The sequence below is a fragment of the Chaetura pelagica genome, unplaced genomic scaffold (genome assembly GCF_000747805.2).
Source record: "Chaetura pelagica isolate M959 unplaced genomic scaffold, ChaPel_1.0 scaffold417, whole genome shotgun sequence".
Lineage (NCBI taxonomy): Eukaryota > Metazoa > Chordata > Aves > Apodiformes > Apodidae > Chaetura > Chaetura pelagica.
The window spans coordinates 538602-560612 of record NW_009953966.1 but is presented as its reverse complement, the minus strand read 5'-3'; the positions used below and the strand labels follow the sequence as shown (position 1 = coordinate 560612).

Genomic DNA, 22011 nt, shown 5'->3' with positions numbered 1-22011 from the left:
ATTATTTTAGTTGTGACTAGGTTTCCAGGCTGGTTGTTGTTGAGACAAAGTAAAATGCATGAAAGTGTGCAATATCCACTCAGCAGCCCTGAATGGAGCATATTGTTGAATATCAGAGCACCACTATTGCAAATTGCTTCTTTATTTATTACAAGATTGAGTACAGAGGAGATATAGCAGAGCTAACAAGACTGTGCATATATATGGATTACATTAGAAATAAGAAACAGTTACGCTAATTAACTCTGCTCCCAAATGAAATTAAATTCATGCAGTAAAAGATGTTTATAATAAACTCAATACAAACCCAAACTGTATCTGTTTCTAATTCCTTCACCATGGCAGAGTGACATAAACAGTATTATGATTATATGTTATCATGCAACAGTAACCATTGCTAGGGAGCAAAGTGGATTTTCTGTTGGTAGGCAGAGCTTGTTCCAGTTTCCACCAAAGAAAACAACAGTTTCCTTCCCCCATGCTACAGGCTTGGGGAAGAGTGGTGGAAAAGCACCTGGGGATGCTGGTTGACAGCCAGCTTAACATGAGTCAGCAGTGTGTCCAGGTGGCCAAGAATGCCAGCACATCCTGGCCTGCATCAGGAATTGCGTGAACAGCAGGAGTAGGGAGGTGATGGTGCCCTTGTACTTGCCACTGGTGAGGCTGCACCTCAAGTGCTCTGTGCAGTTCTGAGCCCCTCAATCTAAGAAGGACATTGAGGTGCTGGAGCGAGTCCAGAGAAGAGCCATCAAGCTGGTGAAGGGTCTAGAGAATAAGTCCTATGAGGAGAGGCTGAGGGAACTGGGGTTTTTAAGCTTGGAGAACAGCAGGCTGGGGAGAGACCTTATTGCTCTCTACAACTATTTGAAAGGAGGTTGTAGTGATGTGGGTGTTGGCCTCTTCTTGCAAGTGAATAATGACAAGACCAGAGGAAATGGCCTGAAGTTGTGCCGGGGGAGGTTTAGACTGGGTACTTGGAAGAATTTTTTTACTGAAGGAGCAGTCAGGCACTGGAACAGGCTGCCTAGGGAGGCGGTAGAGTCACATCTCTGGAGGTATTAAAGAAATGTGTAGCAGAATGTGGCACTTCAGGGCATGCTCTAGTGAGCATGGAGGGTTTTTTTTATGGGTTGTGTGTTGTTGCTGGTTTTTTAGGGTGTGTGGTTGTAGTTTGGTTGGTTGTTTTTTTTCTCTCCCCCTTCCCCTCCCCACCCCCACCTCCATGTGAGCAGTTTGACTTGGTGATCGTAGAGGTCTTTTCCAACCATAATGATTCTGATTGTGTGATTCTTGGCTTTGAGGGTGTTCTGATTTTTATTGTATCAAGCTGAACTGATGCCACAAACACCTTAGTTCTTGCATGAATTCTGTAATAAATTCCTTTCCATCATATCCCTGCAATACCACTGGGGCTCTGATAGTGAGAAAGACGTCAAGAAGCTGTAAAGATACCTCAGCTGCTTTTCTTTACATAAGTGGACAGAGAGCACCAAACTTGGTGACACAGTTCTGGTACACGATTAGCCATTTCAAGCTGTCTATATGCATGGACTGCATGTTGATCAAGTCAATTTTCTCCCGTACTACGTGGTCCTTGTCAGATGAGACAGGCCATAAAATGGTTCCAAGTGGTGTCTTCTTATTCCTTGGCACACTACACAGGAGGATTTGAAGAGCTCAACGTCATGTCTGGTGGTGTTCCACACTCAGATATCAAGTGGTTTATGACACTGTAGCAGCAACCATGGCCAGTAGCCATACATGCTTTTTTGAGGATATCATACGTATCCTCAATTTTCACATAATACGTGAGAGATTCTTCTTTCATCTGCCTCTTAATCAGCTTCTCAATGTCTCCACATTGTAGAATTTCATGTCTGAAATGAAGGAAACAACAAGTAGTTCACTAGCAATAATGCTGTATATCTAAATGGGGAAAGCAGTCATATACACCTTTGGAATTTAAAAAAACCCAACAGAATTAGCAGGTTCTACACAATTACCTTGTAAGAAAATAATATTAAAGTCTTACTTTGACTTGGGATTGTTTTTTCTTCTTTATTTCAACAATAATTGCTCACTACTCTGCCTTCGGGATCACATACTTGGAGCATTTCTTACACTTTTTTGTACAGTTCTTCTCTGAATTAAACTTCAAAGTTCTCAGGCACCTTCAGAAATGATTACTCAGCAAGTAGAAAAAACTGATTCACCTCTCTCCTTTTATGTACAAATGCTCTTTTACCAATTTCTGACATATGATACTGTCATATTGTGAAACCAGTCATTTTGCAAAATGACTAAAATGTTCAGTCATTTCTCAAAATGACTTTGAGTTATTTTGAAAAATGATGGAAAATAGTAGGTAGATGTTACCTGAAGTAGCTAATCTCTAGGGTTTTTAAAATTTATTAGCTTAAAAAACAACAGAAAGGACAGGTTTCTTGAATTTTCTTTCCCAAGAGGTTCAAACTCAAAATATATTGCAGAACAAGCTATATATTATATTTTCTAAAATAGAGAGTCTTGTGAGGTCAACTTTACTTTGCCAAATTTGCAGCTGTTTTTAATTTTTTATTCCATTGGATTGATACTTGGAACACTTTACCTTCCCCACTAGAAAAATAGTGACAATAGTTCACATGTGAAATGCTAGAAAACATTAGGCATTTCAGGTGATGGCGAAGTAAAGAATGCAATCCAGTGGTGTAATAAAATTGCCATTATTTTCTGAAGTGTCTGTAACCAGTAATTGTATGTGGTTGAAACTGTCATTTCATGAAAGAACATACATACAGTTTGTCTGCTGGTTGGGTTTGAACATCTGAAGGTCAGTTTATTGTAGATATAGTTTTATTCTTGCAAATTGAATTTTACTTACAAATTGCTTTTCATTACGTGAAACTTCGTGATATTATTTCTAGTGTATGGATACTTCCATGTCTTGAGCAGATCCTGATTCAGCAACTCCTTCTGCAGTAGAGGGTGGGAGCTGAAGTCTGTCTCCATGTATGTAGTGTTCTCACACACTTTCGTTTCGCTGCCTGAAGCCCTCTTCTGAGGCTCTCCTTCTCTCCAAGGGTTGACAGTTCAGGATTGTCTGCAACAGGATTTTTCCATCAATGCAGACACGTGTTGTCCTTTCTTACTTATTTTCTGCTGTGCTTTTATGGAACCTGAGTAGTGGAGTCTCCATGACTTCTCACATATGATGAAAAAAATACTAGGAAGTCAAAGTCCTATCTGAAATTCTTACATGCTTGTGTCAGAGATCATGGTGCCACCACTAATGTATGTGCCCTTGTTTCCAATCAAGTCCTAGCTATCGGGTTTACACACACAAAGTCCTGTTTCTCTGAGAACAGCAGAAATTACTGACTTTATGGGTCATAAATGTGCAGCCTGCAACGCTACTGAGGCTTCTGTTGAGGAACTTCTGCCTCTGCTGCCTTCAGGGATGGAAGAGGGACAACTGTAAACCACCAGCTGGCTGCCAGACACTTGACACCACCAACTCTCCACTGGGACAATTGGCCACCATTTGGCAGATGTTGCTCATTCAGCACTGTGAATAGAACCCTGGGGAGCAGATGACTCTGTTCACAGAGCTCTGGTTTCTGCAAGGAAACTGTGTATATAGGGGAGTTCAAGTGCATGAGTCACACAATTTGTAATGAGAAAAATTGAAGAGGAGATAAAGACAACTCAATCAAATGTGAGATATTTATTAAAAGTAATGTTACACAAATCCAATTATAATCATTCAAAAACATTTTCTAAAAGTAACTTGAAATAAATGCAATTAAAAACTATCAAAGCACAGTTTTTAATAGTGATGTTCAGGTCTGCAACCTGAAACAAGCTGTCTGTAATGCATTTGTTTGAGTTGCCTTTATCCCATCATTAATTTTGTGTGTTACAAATTGACTCATAACAGTGGAACTCCCCTATAAATACGTAGTTTCCTTGCAGAAACCAGGGCTCTGTCAACAGAACCACCTACTCCCCAAGGGTCTCTTCCTGGTGCTGAACAAGTGCCACCTGCTGGTCAGTGGCCAGTTGTCCCAGTGGAGACTTAGCAGCAGTGTTGTCTGGCAGCCAGTTGGAGATGTTCAGTTGCAGCAGCCAGTTGTCCTAGACCCTTCAGGGGCTGCCATGCTCATCTCACCATCCCTGGAAAGAGCAATAAGTGCCTGAAACCCCTTTCCTGTCCTGCAGCAGAGAATGTCCCTCCTTCCCCTTCCAACACCTCTAGCAATAGACACCCTGGTCTGTGGGAGCACATAGAAATGGAAATGTCAGGTGATGTGGATATGTGGAAAACTGCCTGGAAAGAAAAGATCTGGATCCTAAAGGGAATTAGGCAAGTAGAGTTACAGTGTGGTAAGTGCCCTACATCAGCACTGCTGCAAAAAGCAGTCCTGCTGTATTGATCCATCCATTGACTCCATTGTCTGCAGTTCCCTGGTGAGCTAGAGAGGGAACTGATGCAACTGAAAGCCATTTGGCAGAAGAATCTCAGCCCTATGGGAAGAGTGATGTGGGAACAAGGAGTGGCAGCAGGGAAGCTTGCTCCTAACAGTGGGAGTGTCACTTTTTTGACAGCTTTAATAAGTAACATGAGATAAAGGCCAGAATCACAGTCTATGTTATCTTGCCACTGCGTGGCAGAAATACACATATCCTGCTCTTCTCTCCTGATCCTCTGTCACATTTTCCAGGTCCTGCTTGTCTACAAACTGTTGTAATACAGCTTTTTATGTTCTCACATGTTTTTTTCTAACTCATAACTCTCTTTCATAGTCAGCAAAATTACCTTTAACTCCATGGTCCCTCTGACCAAGCAGATCATGGTGACTGTAAATTCTCCCTTCATTAGGGATCATCTCCCATGTGTCAGCAGTTCCCCATCACTGCCTCTACCATCCCCAGCCACAGGAGCCACTTGGCTACACTTCAGATGCTGCTCTGGCATTGTCTAAGCTTTCACTTTCAGGAGTTATTCAGACTCTTCTCCTTCTGTGGCACTGCCTGGCACCACCTCCATCCCTCCTTAACCCTCTTTGGGGAAGTGAGCAGGTGAGCAGGCAGGGTGCTCAGAAGGGTGGGAGAGGGCAAGAAGCCAGTGAGGGGCAAAGCAGAAGGAGGCTGGAGAGAGCATCAGCCAGTCCTCCTTGCAAGCCCTGTCAGCACCCTTGCTGGAAGCATCACCTTCATCACCACCTGGTTGGGCAATTCCTGTCGGTGTTAACCAAGACTTCATTATCTCAGAGTGGTGGCAGGTTTTCTATGCCAGGAACAGTTTTCACAGAGCAAGAGGAGTGCAAGATGTTGGTGCTGAATAGTATCACCAATTTAAAGCATGGGATTACAACCCCCTAATTCTACTCATTATCATCCTAAATTAATATTAACATCATTAGCATAATTTTTTATTTGGAAACACCTGCCCCTCCTCCAATATCTATTATGAAAAGTTGGACCAGATGATTCTTGAGGTCCCTTCCAACCTGGTGTTCTATGATTCTATAGTATTTTTGTGACTCTATGGTGCAGGGTATTGCGAATATGTATATTTTCACAAGAACGAAATAACTTGTGATTTTAAGACATACATGAACAAGACTGGTTAGGCTGTGTGTTCAGGAGATACTGTTTGTAAACACAAGTTTTATTTTTTTTTAAATCTTCCAAAATGCAGACACAAAATACTTTTCATTTATACACATATTTCCAGGAAAGACTTGCTTAACTTTTTCAGCACTTAGTAATTTTGTTTGATAACAATTTTATTATGACAGAAGGATTATAATAGTGTCACAAAGGTTTCCAGTGCCTACAGGACACATGCAAGGTATTTTCTTCCACCAGCAATGTTGCTAAGAAGGAAACAAAAATGTTGTGTCATCTTCCACCTTTTCCCCTGCTGCATGGAAAAACTGTTTTCATTCGTACAGTTTTAAAACAAATTTGGTCAGAGCACTTCATTGCTTTCTAAATGACACATAATTACCTAACAATGAACTGCACAGTCAAATTGACTCCTTCAATGTTATGAGTCTCTGTAGTTCTCCAACTACTCTGGAATCCATCTAGTGGTTTTTTCCCTCTTTACCATTATCGTTTTGGGGCAAACACCTTCTCACTTTTGTCTTAGATCCACACACAATGCAGACTCTCACATTTCTACCTTAACAGCTGCTGTGATTCAGGCTATGTGCCAAGGGATGGAAAGAAGAAGAAAGATGAATTAGCAATTGCTGTCTTGGGTTATAGCAGTTAAAGCTTTAAAATCTTCTTTTGGTACAGTTGTAAAGCAGCTGAGCTATAAAAGCCTGGATACCTTTCAGAGAATTATTTTGCTGGTTTTTTTTTTCTCTTTTTACATGGAATTTAATTCTTTCTTCAGAGGTAGCAACTCACAATATCTCACTGAGATATACTAAGGTTTTCAGCTACACCAGCTTTAATAGCTTTTTCTATCCATCCAATTCAAACAGCACCAAATGGATTTCTTCTACTAGTAACACTAAATTGATATAAGTGATTTGAAGCTAAAAATACTGCAAGTAATTAATGATAAACTTCAGAATTGCATAAAATTGTAGGAGAAAAAGAGTCATTACTACTTTGGAGTCCTTAAATATTTGACTTTTTAAGAGAAGACAACTGCTCTCTGAACTATCTAAATAAAATGATCATCACTGTTAAATATTTTTTTGTGATTGAACAATTCTGCAAATAAAAATATGTGCTTTTTTGAACTTACTATGTTGCTTTCAGTAACGGTGTGCACTTTTGTTGTTGGGGATGTTTTTACAATGCGGGAAAGAGAACAATATTCTTTTCTCAAAAAAATTACTTTGAGAAAATCTTTTTAAGAAATAAATATTTATTGCTGATTTGTTTTCTAAAGAGTTGGTTTAATTGTTCAGTTCAATTAGGAAGTTATGCTTGTATTTACAGTGAAGAAACAAACCTACTCAGAAGGAACAATACACTCCCTCCTTTTTATGAGAGCTTGTGGTGAATAAATAAGAAATCTATGTAGGAAAATAAGTAGATCTTTATGTTTCAGAAATCTGTATCTTGTTCCATTAAAAAAACCCTGCTTTTCTGTTTGTGTTTCTACATACGTAGCAAATTTTGAGTGTTCTTGAGTGGCCTTTGATTTTACAACCCTTGATGTAAAGACAAAAAGAAGGAAGAGCCTGTTCCTTTTCCTCCCACTCCTCCAGGTGCATCTGCAACTTACTAGGAAGCACAGAAAGGAAAGCCCAGAGGTAACTTCCCAGTTTGCCAGCTGAGACGCTAGATGTGTTTCACCTCATTATTTGGGGGAGCAGGTGTGCAGAGCCCTGGGTGAGTGTGTTGCGCTCTTTCCAAGGCCCACCCTGCCCAGCAGCCTGCTCATCTACGTCCAGGTCCACACGTGGTGCAGGAGGTTGATGCTAGCAGCAAGACAACATCCTGCGGAGCATGTCCACGTTTTGCTTGAAGAGGCGGCTTCCGCTCAGCACGAACGAGAGCAGGTCCAGACAGCTGAGGGCAGTAAGGCTCAAAAAAATTTCATTGTAGCTTTCTAAGTGCTCAAAATCACTCACGTGCTGTATGTAGTAAGCCCTAAAGAGGTGATAGGGAAGGAAGCAAACCATGATGACGCAGATGAAAATCAGGTTTTTCACCTGGGCCCAGAACTCTTGGTGTGACCAGAGGGAGGTGGAAAGTTTTCTCGTCACTTTTACCAGGGTGAAAATCTGCAAGGCCAAGAGGACACAGGTAATGCAGGCAACAGCTGCAATTATAGTGTAGTTCAGGGCTTTCACACTATCCTGCTTGAGTTCATTGTGGAACTTAAAGCATGTCGTATCATTGTATAAGCCTGAGCGTCCATACTCAAAGTACAGGACTGGTACCACAAAGACCATGACAAAGACCCACACGGCAGCACTTGATGCAATGGCATGCAGCTTCCTGTAAAACTCCACCTTGTCCTTCCACTGAAAGAAGATGAGCCACCGGATCACCAGCGTGATCACGTAGAACAGGAAGGTCAGGTACATGTGGATGTGCACCATTGCACTCACCAGTTTGCAAAATGCTATCTTGAACACCCACTTCTTGTTGATGTAGTAGTGCAGGCGGAAGGGCACTGTGAAGAGGAGAAGGCTGTGCACAACAACCAGGTTTATGATAGCTGTGGTGGTCACAGACAGAGTGTTCATCTTGACCAGCACAAACGACATTATGATGGTCCCAATCCCACCTCCTGCAAAGGCAACCGAGTAGGCAGTAATCAGTATGGCACTCATGGTGCTGCTGTAATTGAAGGAGGAGGAGTCACTGCTATTTCTGTTCTCTTCCATCATGTTCCTGAAATCTTCCTTGTACATATTCTAGAAATGAAAAAATACATAAAGACTAAGCTAAGGAAGGAATGAGACAGCCCACCTGAAAAGCCAGCAAAGCTTTCTGTCGGGATCTTGCTCAAGGGATAATCCTGCAATCTCACAGCTGGCAAAAGCTGTTACCAGTAGTTCTATCCAAACATCCTCCAGCCATAAAAAAAAAATGGCTGAGAAGGCCAGGGAGAGAAGCTGCTCTAGTCCTTAAGACATTGCTAGCCATAACCTTAAAAACATGCATGAATTATTAATATGCGGGGACATCCCTAGAGAAGTGACATAATTGTTGTGGTTTTGAGCTCTGTGTTATTAGTTATCCTCTCTTCTCAGCATCTCCATGCTTTTGCACTGAAGATTAGACATAGTTCAAATTAATCAGATTGTTTATTCGCAGCATATATCTGCCCTTCCCAAAGCCAGATAACAACCATATGTTGCTATATCAAAACAACAAATTTTGTTTGTGACCTAGAGCTGAGTTTTGCACACATTACAGCAAACTTCTTCTTCTCCATGGACAGTTTATCTGAGTAAGAGATTAAACACCATGGATACCCAGGCTCCATGGAGCTCCGTGGAGATCCTGCTCAGATCCTGCCAGACCGAGTATTGTGGGCAGTGGTGTCCTGCTGCTTGGGGCCATTTCACATCTTATATGTGGTAACTGGGTGTTACAAAACAGGCTGTTAGAAAATGTTAGGAGGGGACATCCTGTGTTAATGCATATAAGACTGCCTGGCCCAAGCTGAGGCTAGATAACAGTAAATTTATTAAGTATGCTATATGTATTTTAATGCATTACTGTTTCAAAGAGAGATTAAGTACAATTCTTATAGTTCTAAATGTAACTTCTGGTGGTTTTTTTAAGTACTACAAGATTGGGGGTAGGGAGGAAGAGTTCAAGTAGGTTGACATCTTGAAGAATAGTTGCATCTCTGAAAGGACTGAGACGATGTCCAGAAAAGAAGCAGGGAGAATTGAACAGTCCTGGGCTCTGCACTATCCCACTTATACTGCTGCTGCTACCTGAACTATTACTAAGAGGTGAATCTGATATGTCATCCATTTCACTGGTGAGTCCACAACACAAGAGGAGATTTTCTTTTGAATTTTTGCAGCTTTCTTTTAATACGGCAATGTTGTTAACTTCACAAGGTAGTTCCTCTGTCTCTTTCTGCAATTGATATTTCAGCGTGTTTTAATTTTTAGGTAGCACATACTGCCAAAAGATAGGAGGGTAAAAAAGTTATTAAGCAATTCTCTCTTTTGTGGAAAAGGAAATGCCTGCAACAGTTTATAAACCATTTTCTCTTGCAGTGGGGAATGCATATCTGCAATGTGCCTCAGATATTTTTTTGTTGTCTCTTAGCAATACTTCTAAGCAGTAATCAAGATCTCTTTACACTCTGAAAAGTTAGTTATTCTCTAGGTAGCCCAATGCATCTAAGACTCCAGAAATTGTATTATAATCAACATAAATATTGCTACTCAAAAGAAATTTAACTGCTCTATGTCAAAGTGATGTGCTGGTTGTTGGCACTTACTGACCTTTACTGTTTGAAACTGCATTTCAGTTATGTGGACACCTAATTCCAGTGCATTATGGGCAGTAAAATGGGTTGAAATGAGAGAGACTTTTCTTAAAGGCACTGCACATTGGCACACTGCAGCTCTTGTGTCAGAAACCATGCAAATTCCTTCCCGTTCTCTTCTCTTTCTGAGATGCTGCATTTCAGCCTCACCACCATGCAAACCAGAAGGGGTTACCAATACCTGTTCAGCAGTTCCTCCAACTTGTTAACCTTTACTTTGAAAAGATGTCTCTAAAAAAGTGGCATTATCACACTGTTTTAATTTAAAATGTGTACATGAAGTTTAAAAAGTGCCAAAGCCCTAGACGTAATGGGCTAGAAATGTGGGTTGGTATGAGCAGCCCCAGCAGCAGGGCTGTGCTGGGAGAGGAAGGATCCCTTGAGGTTCACCCTTGCGAGCTCAGCGGCGAACCTTGAACTGAAGGCACTAAGGAACAGATGAGCCACAATCAGATAACTGACATTTTCCTCAGATATTCCTAATAAGAGCACAGCAAGAGACCTATTTCTGTCTGCACATAAGCCACCAAGACACTAAAGTGCAAGTTTCTGCAGAATTTTGTAGTTATTGTTAAATCCCTTCATTGTAAGATTCTGCAGGAAACCTCATTTTCATTAATCTTCAAACAAAAGCTACTGGCAGCTATGATATGAGTTGATCAGCTCCCCAGTACAACAGGCATCCCACTGATACATCATTGTGTGATGAATACAGAGTATAGCACGACACAGGGTCTGTTTCACAGAGGAAACACTGCTTTCTGGTGAAATGAGGTTTCCTATTATACTGACACTCACATAGTTATAACATGCTGACCTGAAATACAACTGACAGGTCCTTTGGCCAGAATTTTACAGGAGGCACGTGGAATGAGAATGAATACAGGTCTCACAAGGGACTAATTATATGACATTTGGCTGTACAGTGAACCTCAGTGGGTACATGAACTGAAGTCTCCAAGAGCTGGGAAATATCTCACAGCAGAGGAGGAACAATAAAACATACCACTGAGTGTGGTATGAAGGTATCTAAGGAACGGTCTTCCCCCACACTGCTTAGCCTCTTGCCTGTGTCAGCTGGTGTAAGCTCTTGCCAGCTGTAACAGCATTGCTTCAGTACTGAATCCAGATTGCTTAAAACTAGCTTTTAAAACTATCATAGAATTGTTTTGCATTTCACAGAGTGGCTGTATCCTGATCACAGGGTTACAGTTCAGTCTCATCCCTTCTTCCCTCCTCCCCACACAACCCCTGGCTCGAAGCGATGTCTGAAGCACCAAGGAGCTCCTTTAGGATGGTACTTTGCAATGTTGCCTCACCCAGGAGGCTTCCCTCCCTGCACACTAATGTTAGCTTTTGACATCTATAAGAATGGAAGGAGTGCAAAGAGGACTCATCCCATTGTGCATCCAAAGTCAGAGAGTTTCTCCTCAAAGAGGAGCTCTTGTTTCTGTGCCTTCTTACACCCCCTAACTACTGCTAGTTCAGTGATACTGCTCAAGTTTTGGAGCAAGGTTTGGTCTTCCTCTGTGTTAAGCTTCTCATCACTTCGCTAGACTTCTGCCAGCCGTGTTCTTTGAAGAGGCATGACGCAATGATGGGCAACCACTTCATCTGAATGCCATAATAGTCAAAGGGACATTTGCCAGTGCCGAGGACTTGGGTACAATTGCCAAAATGGCCGTGGTTTAGTTTGACAAAGGAGGCTGATTGCCAAAGGGCCAGATGCTGGGTATTTACAGGAATATGATCAGCAAAAAGTTTCTTGTGTGTTCAAGATTCAGAAGCTGTCAGTATGGATAAGACCATCACATTAATTTCTTGTGATTTTCCACACAGCACAGTCCACAAGACTTCCCTGGACTGCTGTTTTCCCACCAGATCATGTCATTTTTGAAAATGTTTCAATATCTGTCATCATTTTCCCAGTAAAAAAATAATAATAAATTCTGACCTTCAGTAGCTTGTTTCTCATTTATCTTACTGTTAATTAGCCTACTGTTTAAAAAAAAAAAAAAGATAAGAGACAGAAGATACTTTTTTCTCTTCATCTCCATTTATACTTGTGAACTGCCTCCATCAGGGTTGTGATCCTATTTGGTTCTTATATTAACAACTTTGCATTTGACAGTGGTAAAATGCATGTTCCTAGGTTGCACCTAACTAAGCAATGCAGACCATCCTGTCACTGGCTTTTTCCCTTCATTGTTTACTGTTTTCCCAACCAGGTTCATCAGTCACCATTGTGTTACATCAACATTATGTCAACTTATCAAAAAAAACCCCAAAACCTCATTTGTCAAAAACGATGACAGTCTTGCAATCTCTGCCAAAGAGTGAGGTCTGCTGTCTGTATAACAAGTGTTGGCAAAATTTATTCCCCTGGATATATCTGCTGAGGGACTGGCAGGCTTCACACAGATTTTCATGTGTTACAACAGTTGAGTTCTGCAGAAAAAGCGTTTGCAGGCTGCATGCACCCAATCGAGGAGTTTCATTTGAATTTGGAAGGGGAAAAAAATTCAATTTGAGTGAAAGATCTACATTTTGACAGACTTAATCAAATGGAAAAATGAGTGTCAGAACTGACATTTCTACACTGAACTAGACTAGGTTGGAGGCAGTGCAGAATACAAATATTATTTAACAGGAGTGTTTAAAACATGAATTTGTTCCACAAATGTCCTCATTTAGTCTCAGAGATGCTTTCTGTTGAGAGCACTGTAATTGCTTTTCGATTTGTTCTAATTCCATGCTGTGTTATGGTAATGCAGGCTATGCCACTACAATAATTACAGAACTCTCTTTCAAAATAATCATGCACACCTGAAGTTTGAAGTATAAATGTCTGCCTAAAGGAAAACATTACAAATTAAAAATATGAAATATCAAGTGGGTGTTTACATTTACATATTGACTTTTTTTCCGAACAACTTTTAGTGATTCCTTTAGCTCATTCACTAGCTCATTAACTCTTGTCTTACAGGCCATGTTATCCTTATACTGATATTTTTTTAGTTTTAATCCAGTCTACTGAAGAACAAATGGGATGGAAAAAACATGTTGAGTTAGTCCTCTTTTTCTAAAAAATATTTCTGCTGTTGAAAATTGAAATCATAAGACCTTCCTAAAAATAACTGTTTACTGTCCTAGCTGTGTCTTACCAAAGACAACAAACTTAATCTTCTGGTCTTTACAGAGTTTGGATGACATCAAACATACACACAAAAATGGATGAAAACAAAATGAATTGTGTGCCTAATTTATGATGCAGTGTAGAACAACAGCATAGTAATATGAAAGAAGATGAAGCAATATTTTCCTGTGCTAGGAAATTGCAAGAAGCGGTGACGAAAACAGTTGTGCAGAAAAGCTTTAAAATATGTTTAAACTAAAACAACTAGACAATTGGATAATTTCTTTCTGCAGTTACTAACATTGCTTTGAGAGCATTGCAAACCAAGGCTTTTGATCATTATGTGCATACTTACAGATTAGAGTTTGTCTCCTCTCTTCAAAGTGTTGTTTACTTGGCTCTTCATTGTTGATGTGTAAGTTCTAAGAACAGAAAGAAAAACACCTGGTATTTTATAGAGTCATTGCCTTACTTCCTTCTTTGAGCCTACCATGAGCCTCAGCTATGTGAGGGCAGGGCTGCCAGTAAGCACACAACCTCAGGGAGATTTTTAGTTGCAATCCCCATAAGGAGTTCATAGAGGGAAGAAATTACCCTCTTGCTTGTATGTTACTATCCCCTACCAGTCATGCGATGATGTCCTGTTGGAGCAGCTTGTTGGTGAATTTAACACATCACCCCCTAATTGGCAGCTAGTTCTTGGCCACAGGTCTTCAAAGCCTCCCATTTCTGAACAGTGTATTTCTTCTACTGCCTAAAATTGTCACATCTACATACAGATGCAAAACCCACAGATTACAAAGACAGTCATTTGGAAAGGATATTCCCCAGCGTGGAGGTGATAATTTCAAAGAGTGTTTTTTGAAGACAGGGTAGGACAGGAGCAAAGTATGATCTATATTGTAACTGAGAGAGGGTTTGGATATATTTAAAGGATAGACTTTAAAGGGCAAGGAACGAAATGAAGCTCACCCTAAAGCCCAGTAACATGGTCTCAGCCATGTTTTCTGCCAAGATTGTAGCTCAACATCTCAGGACTCCATGTTGTTGCTACACCAGGACCATGCTAGCAAAATGAAACTTGAAGGTTTTATTTTTCAAAATTAGCGCAGGCTCACCAGTGGCAATGGTTGCTGTGTAGTTTGTGTGGGAAAAGATGTCTTACTGCAGGACTGAGACTCCGTGGGGAGTCTGTGCAAGGCCAGTGTTGCCCTCCTGCAGGCTTAACACATTTCTGTCAGAGCACACAGTTATATTTGAGTACAATAGTTTTGAAAGCAAAGGTATTAGCATTCAGCATTTACATATAAACTTACATAAGAACATTTTAACTGACTACATCCTGTTGCTTCACATTTGGTTAAAAAAACACAAGGGATGTACTGTTCTGTGGTCATTCACAACAGACTTGTATGTGATGGAGATGTCGTTTTGCTTTTGCAAAAACAGTGGTTAACAGCTGAAAAGCTGTTCAGATAATATTGAAAAGTCATCCTAATAAGAATAACAATACTTAGCACTTACCTAGTACCTATCTGCAGTTGATCTCAAAGCTCTGTTGAAAAGTATGCATATCATTCTCCCCACACTGCAGCTAAAAGCTGAAAGCTGTTGCAAAGTCTGATCTAAAGCTGAGACATCATTGAATCAAGTCCTGTACCTTTTCAAGTCAGTCATGTTGCTTTGGCTTCTTGTAGGTCTTGTTCTAGAATAAATACATACCAATTAATAGTGGGAAGAAATCCAAGATACCTTAAATACCAGCAAGGAGCATCTGAATGTGGCAGTTATATAAGTTATATAATACTTTTCCAGGTTGATTTCTTTCCATATGCTTTCATTCTGCAAATCTTCAATCCTTGCACTGACCCAGGATTAAAATAAATATTAAAATATCAGAATATGGTCTGGGACATTATCTTTGTTCTTCTCTAAGTTGTAGTTAGTGTCAAAAACTAGATAGGTATGGAAAGCTTAATACACATGTTTGCAATTCATTTTCCCTGCTAAATTGGTGCAATTTTGCCCAAGATTTAACAACAGCATGTATAATCTCTGAAGCATGTTTCTCTCACTGTAGTTCAAAGAATAGACTCCAGACTAGTATGCATAGATTTTCACCAGTAATATACTGAGCTGGTGGCAGAATGTAGTTATTTTAGAACATCACACACCAACTGAATTTAAGCAGGTGGTAGAAATCCATGGATTTTTAAGTTTTGAGTAATTGCTGATGGTCTTAACAATACCCCAAAATAAAGAAGTATGAAAGTGGGTTTGCACAATACTGCTGTAACACTTGGATAAGACCTTCACCTAGATTTATTTTGCATTACAGCAACAGTTTCGTGGGTCAAGGCTGTTTAATAATAGTTGAGAGTCTGGCCCAGATTTCAAGGACTACTTGTTCCGAGATCTGAGTAGCATCAAGGCTCCTTTACTCTGGCTTGCATGAAAGGTCCTTGAGAAAAAAGAACTGTGTCCTTTATGCTCAGGCATAATACCTGCTGCTAGTGATTTTTCAGCTGTTCTGAACTCGGAGATGTATACAGAATAACCATGGCAACCCAGATGTTCTGTTTTTCTACATTTATTGTGCCAAGACTCAAGGATTTGAAGTGCTAGTTCAGAAGTGGACCATACAGGGTAGTAGGAGGCATACAGGTGTCGTGGTTAGGTCTTCTGGAAAACTGCTCCTCTCCTTCACTTATGTAGGTGGCAGAAAGCAAAAACAGTGATACACCTGAACACCTGAAATTCACTGTAGGTAACTTTTAGTTAGTGTGGACTCTTTTAGTTAGTTAAGGGTAAAGCCAGAGTGACACTCCTGAAAATACCTGGCTGATGTTGATAGCAGAGTTTCAGGCCCCCAGAGGGGTTTCTAAACCTGTGATTGCTAAGGGTGAGTTTTGAAATATTCCCCAAAGTGTGAGGGACAGTTATCTGAATAAATCAGCTTTACTGGACAGTTGATGAGACTTCTGCCAGCCAGAAAACTATTGAAAGTAGTGAAGCTTTCCTAATTATATGATTTTCTTTTACATCAAAAGAGCGGGACTCTGCTCCCCATCACATTCATGAAACTATTGGGACTTGAATTACTGAAAAACTACTTCAATGCTGGTATCTAGCCTTCTCTGTTCCTTGCATATATTCAGATCCATAATGGAAACTTTGTTTTTATTAATAAAGATAAGCCTGTTTATACCAGCCAAAGCATTGTCCTATACTTCTGTATTAGTCTTGCAATAAACCATGAGCCTAATTTTCCTCTCCAGTGTGTAGTTTTAATGCTGTTCAATTCTAGTTTCACCAGTGACACCTCTGAGTCTGGTAGGACAGCAGGTCAAGGCCCTGTTGTTTTTTTCTTTTCCCTTTGATTTGTGCCTGGATATAAAGCAGCCAATCACAACTACTGCACAAAGACAACATTCTCTTAAATCACCTTCCAAAATCCTGCAGTAGAGATACCAGGGGGCTGGTCAAATTCAATAATGTTCAGTTTCTTGAAAACTGATCTGATCTAATCTATCCTTCCCTAAACTCGGGAAAATCCCATATTATCATGTTTGTTTGACTGGGAAAGAGATGGTTATAGTAGCTGTGCTGGTGGGCTGACCAACAACATGTGTTGGTTGCCTGTTCCTCAGACCTTTTCTCAGGGTGGGTTGGAACAATGTTCTCAAGCAAGGGCAGTGTCTACTCCCTGGGTAAAAAGGATGAGGTACAGGGAGACCATCGTTTACTACATCTTGTGCTCCTTGCACAAAGCCCAGGTCTGCTCAGAGTCTCTCCCAGTGCCAGCTGTGGGCCTGTTCCTAGCATGTAAAACTGGCTGGATCAGTTATTCAGCTGTAGTTGTGACAGATCAGTTGCAATTCATCATTAAGTAGAAGATCAGCTGCTAATATGAATAGCTGAAAGGCAGTACACAGTTAAAGTGAGTAACTTTAAGCTACTACCAACACAATTATATTTTTTACTCTAATTTCTAAGGCACCTTACTATTTAAAGCACTTGAATAGACAGATATTACTTATCTGCTAAAGGAGAAGTGTTTGGTGTCAATAACAGCCAAAAACATTTTGCAGGTAATGTCTCTATCTGGGTTCTGAAGCAATTGTGTTTTGTGACTGTCACCTAGGCAGTGTAAGGCATCCTCTGAGTGAGAAATACTGCCTGTGACACATCTGAAAGAATGTTTTGGAAAAGTACAGGGAAGAAAATGTGACTTGCAATTCCTTGTTTCAGACATCTCTGTGCAGCAGAGATATAAATCCAAGCTCCTCTGAAATACATCTGGTGGCCTCTCCCTGGTTCTGTTTTCTAACTTAGGGGGGAAAAATACCCATTTTGAAAGTCACTGTCCCTGGGTGCTAAAAAAAAATAAATTGCTTAGAGGTACATGAGTCAGAATGGTGTGGAGACAGTCTTTTTCCCCTTCTATCTATCTCTCTACCTTCCCTTCCTTCAGAAGCACTTTATGAGCAACTTTAATATTATCTTGTTCTGCAGGATTTTACTAGTTCACATCTGTTGTATACCAGTAGGAGACAGGCCTTTCATCAGGAATCCAGCCCAGCAATTCACTTATTATCAGAACTTGTTCTCACCAGGATAAAAAAAATGGAGGGACATTCTGATTGACAAGGAGATGTGTTGCTCCTGCCTTAAGGATGACATTAGACTGCAGAGAGTGAAGTTACATATGCAGTACCACACTGAGCTTATATGCATATATGCCTTTCCAAGCAGAAAAAACCCTTCCCTCCACCTGAAAACAGTGCTCATGCTAAAATTTGTTTGAACTCCATACTAGCCTCTCACTAATTGCCTTCTGAGGCAGGCAGCATGTTATAAGGAAGAATTTTCATTTAAAAAAAAAAGACTACAGCACAAGTCCCTCTCAAAATGTTCACTGCAGTTGCTAAGACTGTTTTATTCTCAGATTCTTTATTTCAGTTTATTTCTGATGGCAGGGGTAATACAAACTCTATCAAATGCATAGAAAAGGACATTTTACTGATGATCACTTTCATATGGAATATACACACATAGATATTTATGAAATGTAGTATGGTAAAATGTGTTGTATGTGTTGGTAGAGAAACAAAACTCCCTGCATTAGTCTAAGAGTGTCTTCCTAGGAGCAGGACAGAAAGCAAAGCTAGACTGGTAATGAAGGTGCTTTCCTACCTCAGCATAAGCACAAATACATGACTTTTCTACTACAGTTGTGTTAGACAGGAATTCAGGGTTCCTCTTGCCTCTTTCAGAAAAGAGGAATTGACTGCAAGGGAGTTTTTCCGCACTGCTTTCAGTTCACTGTTTTGCAACATCCTTTCCTGATCAGCATGACTAAAGGCTGCATAATGGAATGAGGCACTTCGTGCATGCAAGTGTCCTGTTACATCAAGTTTTTGGGGCTGAAATGGTTCATTTTGCTGCTAAAGACAGAGGTTTCTTTTCTGAGCTAATTATATGCATTTGTGTTAAAGATCTTTCGTGCATTTGCCAAAGAGTGAAGTTAATGGTGTTAGAAATAAGCTTATTAATGATGCATTTTGTAAGATTTTTGCCTATTTGAAGTTCAGCTGAAACATTTAAAGTTGCAGCTAAAGTCCAGCCAGAAGAAGCTGTTAGAAACACCCATGGTAAGGGCTGCTGTGCTGTGCAGGTGGAAGAGTAACCCTAGCTGCCCTTTGTTCCACTATTCTCTTAACTTGCTTTTTCTTAGCCTCTCTCCCCACCTCATTGGCACAGGTCTCCCCATTCTGCTTGTGGCCATAAAGCTGCTCTGCAAATCCAAATCTGCTTACTTGGTTTCAGAGTGCCCTGTGCTCTGCTGTTGCACAGAACAATATATCACTGGGCCCTTATTCTTGTTGGTCTTTGGAACTCTACAAAAAGTAGAACAGAAAACAATAAACTCTTAATTAACTTCCCTTCCTAACTTCCTTCTTCGCATTTAATCCAGGTTATCTGATGTTCTGTATATCTTTTTGATCACTGGAAAGCATAAGTATAAAATATTTTACATCATTATTCACTATAGTTCTTATGAACTCTTCTTAGCCGAAGACAAAATGATAGGACATTCTCATATGATATTATGAGTCCTATGTCACAGATGTATAGAAAAAAAAATTAGTAAAATCCACCTGGAGTCAGTGGAGCACTGTTTGTACAGAAGTGTGTGGTGCAGTATATACCCTTGTACACATGATCTGATCCCAAAGCAAAACAGCCAGAGCAAGGCAGTGACGTGCCCTCTATTTTCCAAACAGACCTGTTAACATTGGCCATAAGAGCATGCCTCTTTTGCTATTCTCATACGATATTATGAGTCCTATGTCACAGATGTATAGAAAAAAAAATTAGTAAAATCCACCTGGAGTCAGTGGAGCACTGTTTGTACAACAGTGTGTGGTGCAGTACATACCCTTGTACATATATGAGCTCTGATCCCAAAGCAAAACAGCCACAGCAAGGCAGTGACATGTCCTCTATTTTCCCAACAGACCTGTTACATTGGCCATAAGAGCATGCCTCTTTTGCCCCATTGCTTCTGGTGCTCAAGTTAGCACATTAAGCACCAATTTCAATACCTCTTCACGGAAAAGATATTCCCCAAAACAGCTTTCCTGTTGATATCAGTGATGTTAAGAATTTGGGGGGATTAAGATGGTAAAGCACACAGTTACTGCATTTAATTGTGCTGGTGAAGTGGAAATGAGAGGCATCAACTCACTGAGGAGAGATTCCCATTGCTAGCTTCCTTTTCTCCCTGCACCACTTAATTCAGATCATAACACAAAGTGATTCAATGATTTCCACAGCCCTCATGCTGAGAAGTCTCACCATTTGTTGTGAAGTAAAGAGTTAGTTGATGAGAAGCTCAACATGAGCAGGCAATGCTCACTAGCAGCCTAGAAAGCCAAACGTGTCCTGGGCTGCATCAAAAGAAGTGTAGCAGGTAGGATCAAGGGAGGTGATTCTCCCCCTCTACTCTGCTCTTGTGAGACCCCACCTGGAATACTGTGTCCAATCATGGAACCCCCAACATGAGAAGGACATGGAGCTGTTGGAGTAAGTCCAGAACATGGCCACAAAATAGTCAGAGGGCTGGACCACCTCTCCTATGAAGACAGGCTGAGAGAGTTAACATTGTTCAGCCTGGATAAGAAAAGGCTGAAGGGAGGCCTCATAGGGGTCTACAGAAAAGCTGGGGATTCTTTAGCAATAGGACAACAGGGAATGGTGTTAAACTGGAAGAGGGGAGATTTAAGTTAGACATTAGAAAGAAATTCTTTAGTATGAAGGCGGTGAGACACTGGAACAGGTTGCTCAGGGGAGCTGTGGATGCTCCATCCCTGGAAGTGTTCAAGTCCAGGTTGAATGGGGCTTTGAAATACATGGTCTAGTGGGTTGTGTTCCTGCCCATGGAAGGGGAGTCGGAACTAGATGATCTTTAAAGTCCCTTCCAACCCAGACCATCCTGTGATACTACAATTCTAAGTACCATTACCACAATGAAAAGTGCAGATAAAACAATGCCTGATGAGTATCCACTCCAGATTTCCCTTACGCTTCTCACTTTGGCTAAAACTATTTTGCCCTTAATTTCACTTAAGAAGAAAGATTTCACTCTGTTCAGTGAGCTGACAATAAAATAATGAATTCTGTATCAAAAGCTATCTCCATTTCATTTTCAGACTCAGTTTCCTCTAGACAGTTTACTGGCATCTGAGCTCATTCCATTCCCACACCTAAGATTATCCTCACATGAACTCAATTCCAACTGTGTACCAGAGATCTCATTCTAGGTTAGCAAGAAGTCAATTAATCTGGTGAGAGGTTCCAACATTATCTTTTGTTATGCTTTTTTTTAAAGTACTTTCCCCCTGAACTTTCCTGTTTCAGATTCAGAAACAGCCTGCACATGCTTTTTTAGGAGTGAAAGGATAAATTCATGAAGTCTTTTTGTATGGCATTGGCAAAAGAAGACTTCCATGTTACTAAGTGAGTATGTAATTCAGACTGTCATGTTATGCATTAAATAGGTAGTCAGTGATAAATCTGTGCTGGTGTGGCATTCCCTCTAGTCAAATTTAGAGGCTGTAGTATTTCCAGTGCTTCAGTTGCCTTCTCCAGAGTTTTTCAGTGTCTTTCTTGGAGCAGGCAGTCCAAACCTGGACACAGCATCCCAGGTGTGACTGGTAGGTGCTAAGTAAGGTGGAATAATCACACCCTTTACCTGCTGGCTGTACTCTTGCTGATGCAGCCCATGAGAAGGTTTCCTTTCAATGCTGTAAGGCCACCCTGCTGGCACACCAAAAGGCTGCAGCCCATGGCAGTCAGACCTTCCAGAGACACACACAAACACACACACTGCTGTATGGGATGACTTGGTCCCAGGTGTAGGATTTAACAAGTACCTTTGTTAAAGTTCAAGCAGTTCTTGTTGACCCTGTCTTCCATCTTGTCACAGTTTCCCTGGTGAGCTTCTAGTTGGCTTTTTCCTTCCCATCCCACTGTGTGTGTGTGTGTGTGTGTGTGTGTGTGTGTGTGTGTGTGAAAGTGTGTGTAGGAGGACGGTGGTGGTGGTGAGTGAACAGCCACGTGGCTGGTTCTTTGTTAGGTCCAAAACACAACAGCCATCTCTATCACTAACACCTTCTTATATGCTCAAAATAACCCCAATTGTGAAACCAAATTCTTGGAATTACTCCCTTCTTCCTCTTTTCCTGGAACTGCTTCACCCATTGATTCTTCTCTGTTAAGAGGTTAGTGAAGGAAAAGAAGCAAGCTCTGACAGCTGCACAGCTCAAGCTGACAGGCCTCTTGTCATATCCTGCAGGAGAAATTACACACCGGC

The 22011-nt window shown here is 40.7% G+C and overlaps 1 protein-coding gene across 1 annotated transcript; it reads right to left on the bottom strand.

Annotated features, from left to right (window-relative positions):
- Positions 1-7451: 7451 nt before the first annotated feature.
- Positions 7452-8515, bottom strand: LOC104392723 (probable G-protein coupled receptor 141). The gene is made up of 2 exons (XM_010002155.1): positions 8479-8515; positions 7452-8398 (listed from the first exon to the last, which is right to left on the bottom strand). Exon 2 carries the CDS (start codon positions 8391-8393, stop codon positions 7452-7454), a length of 942 nt encoding a protein of 313 aa, XP_010000457.1. The 5' UTR covers positions 8394-8398; positions 8479-8515.
- Positions 8516-22011: the final 13496 nt, after the last annotated feature.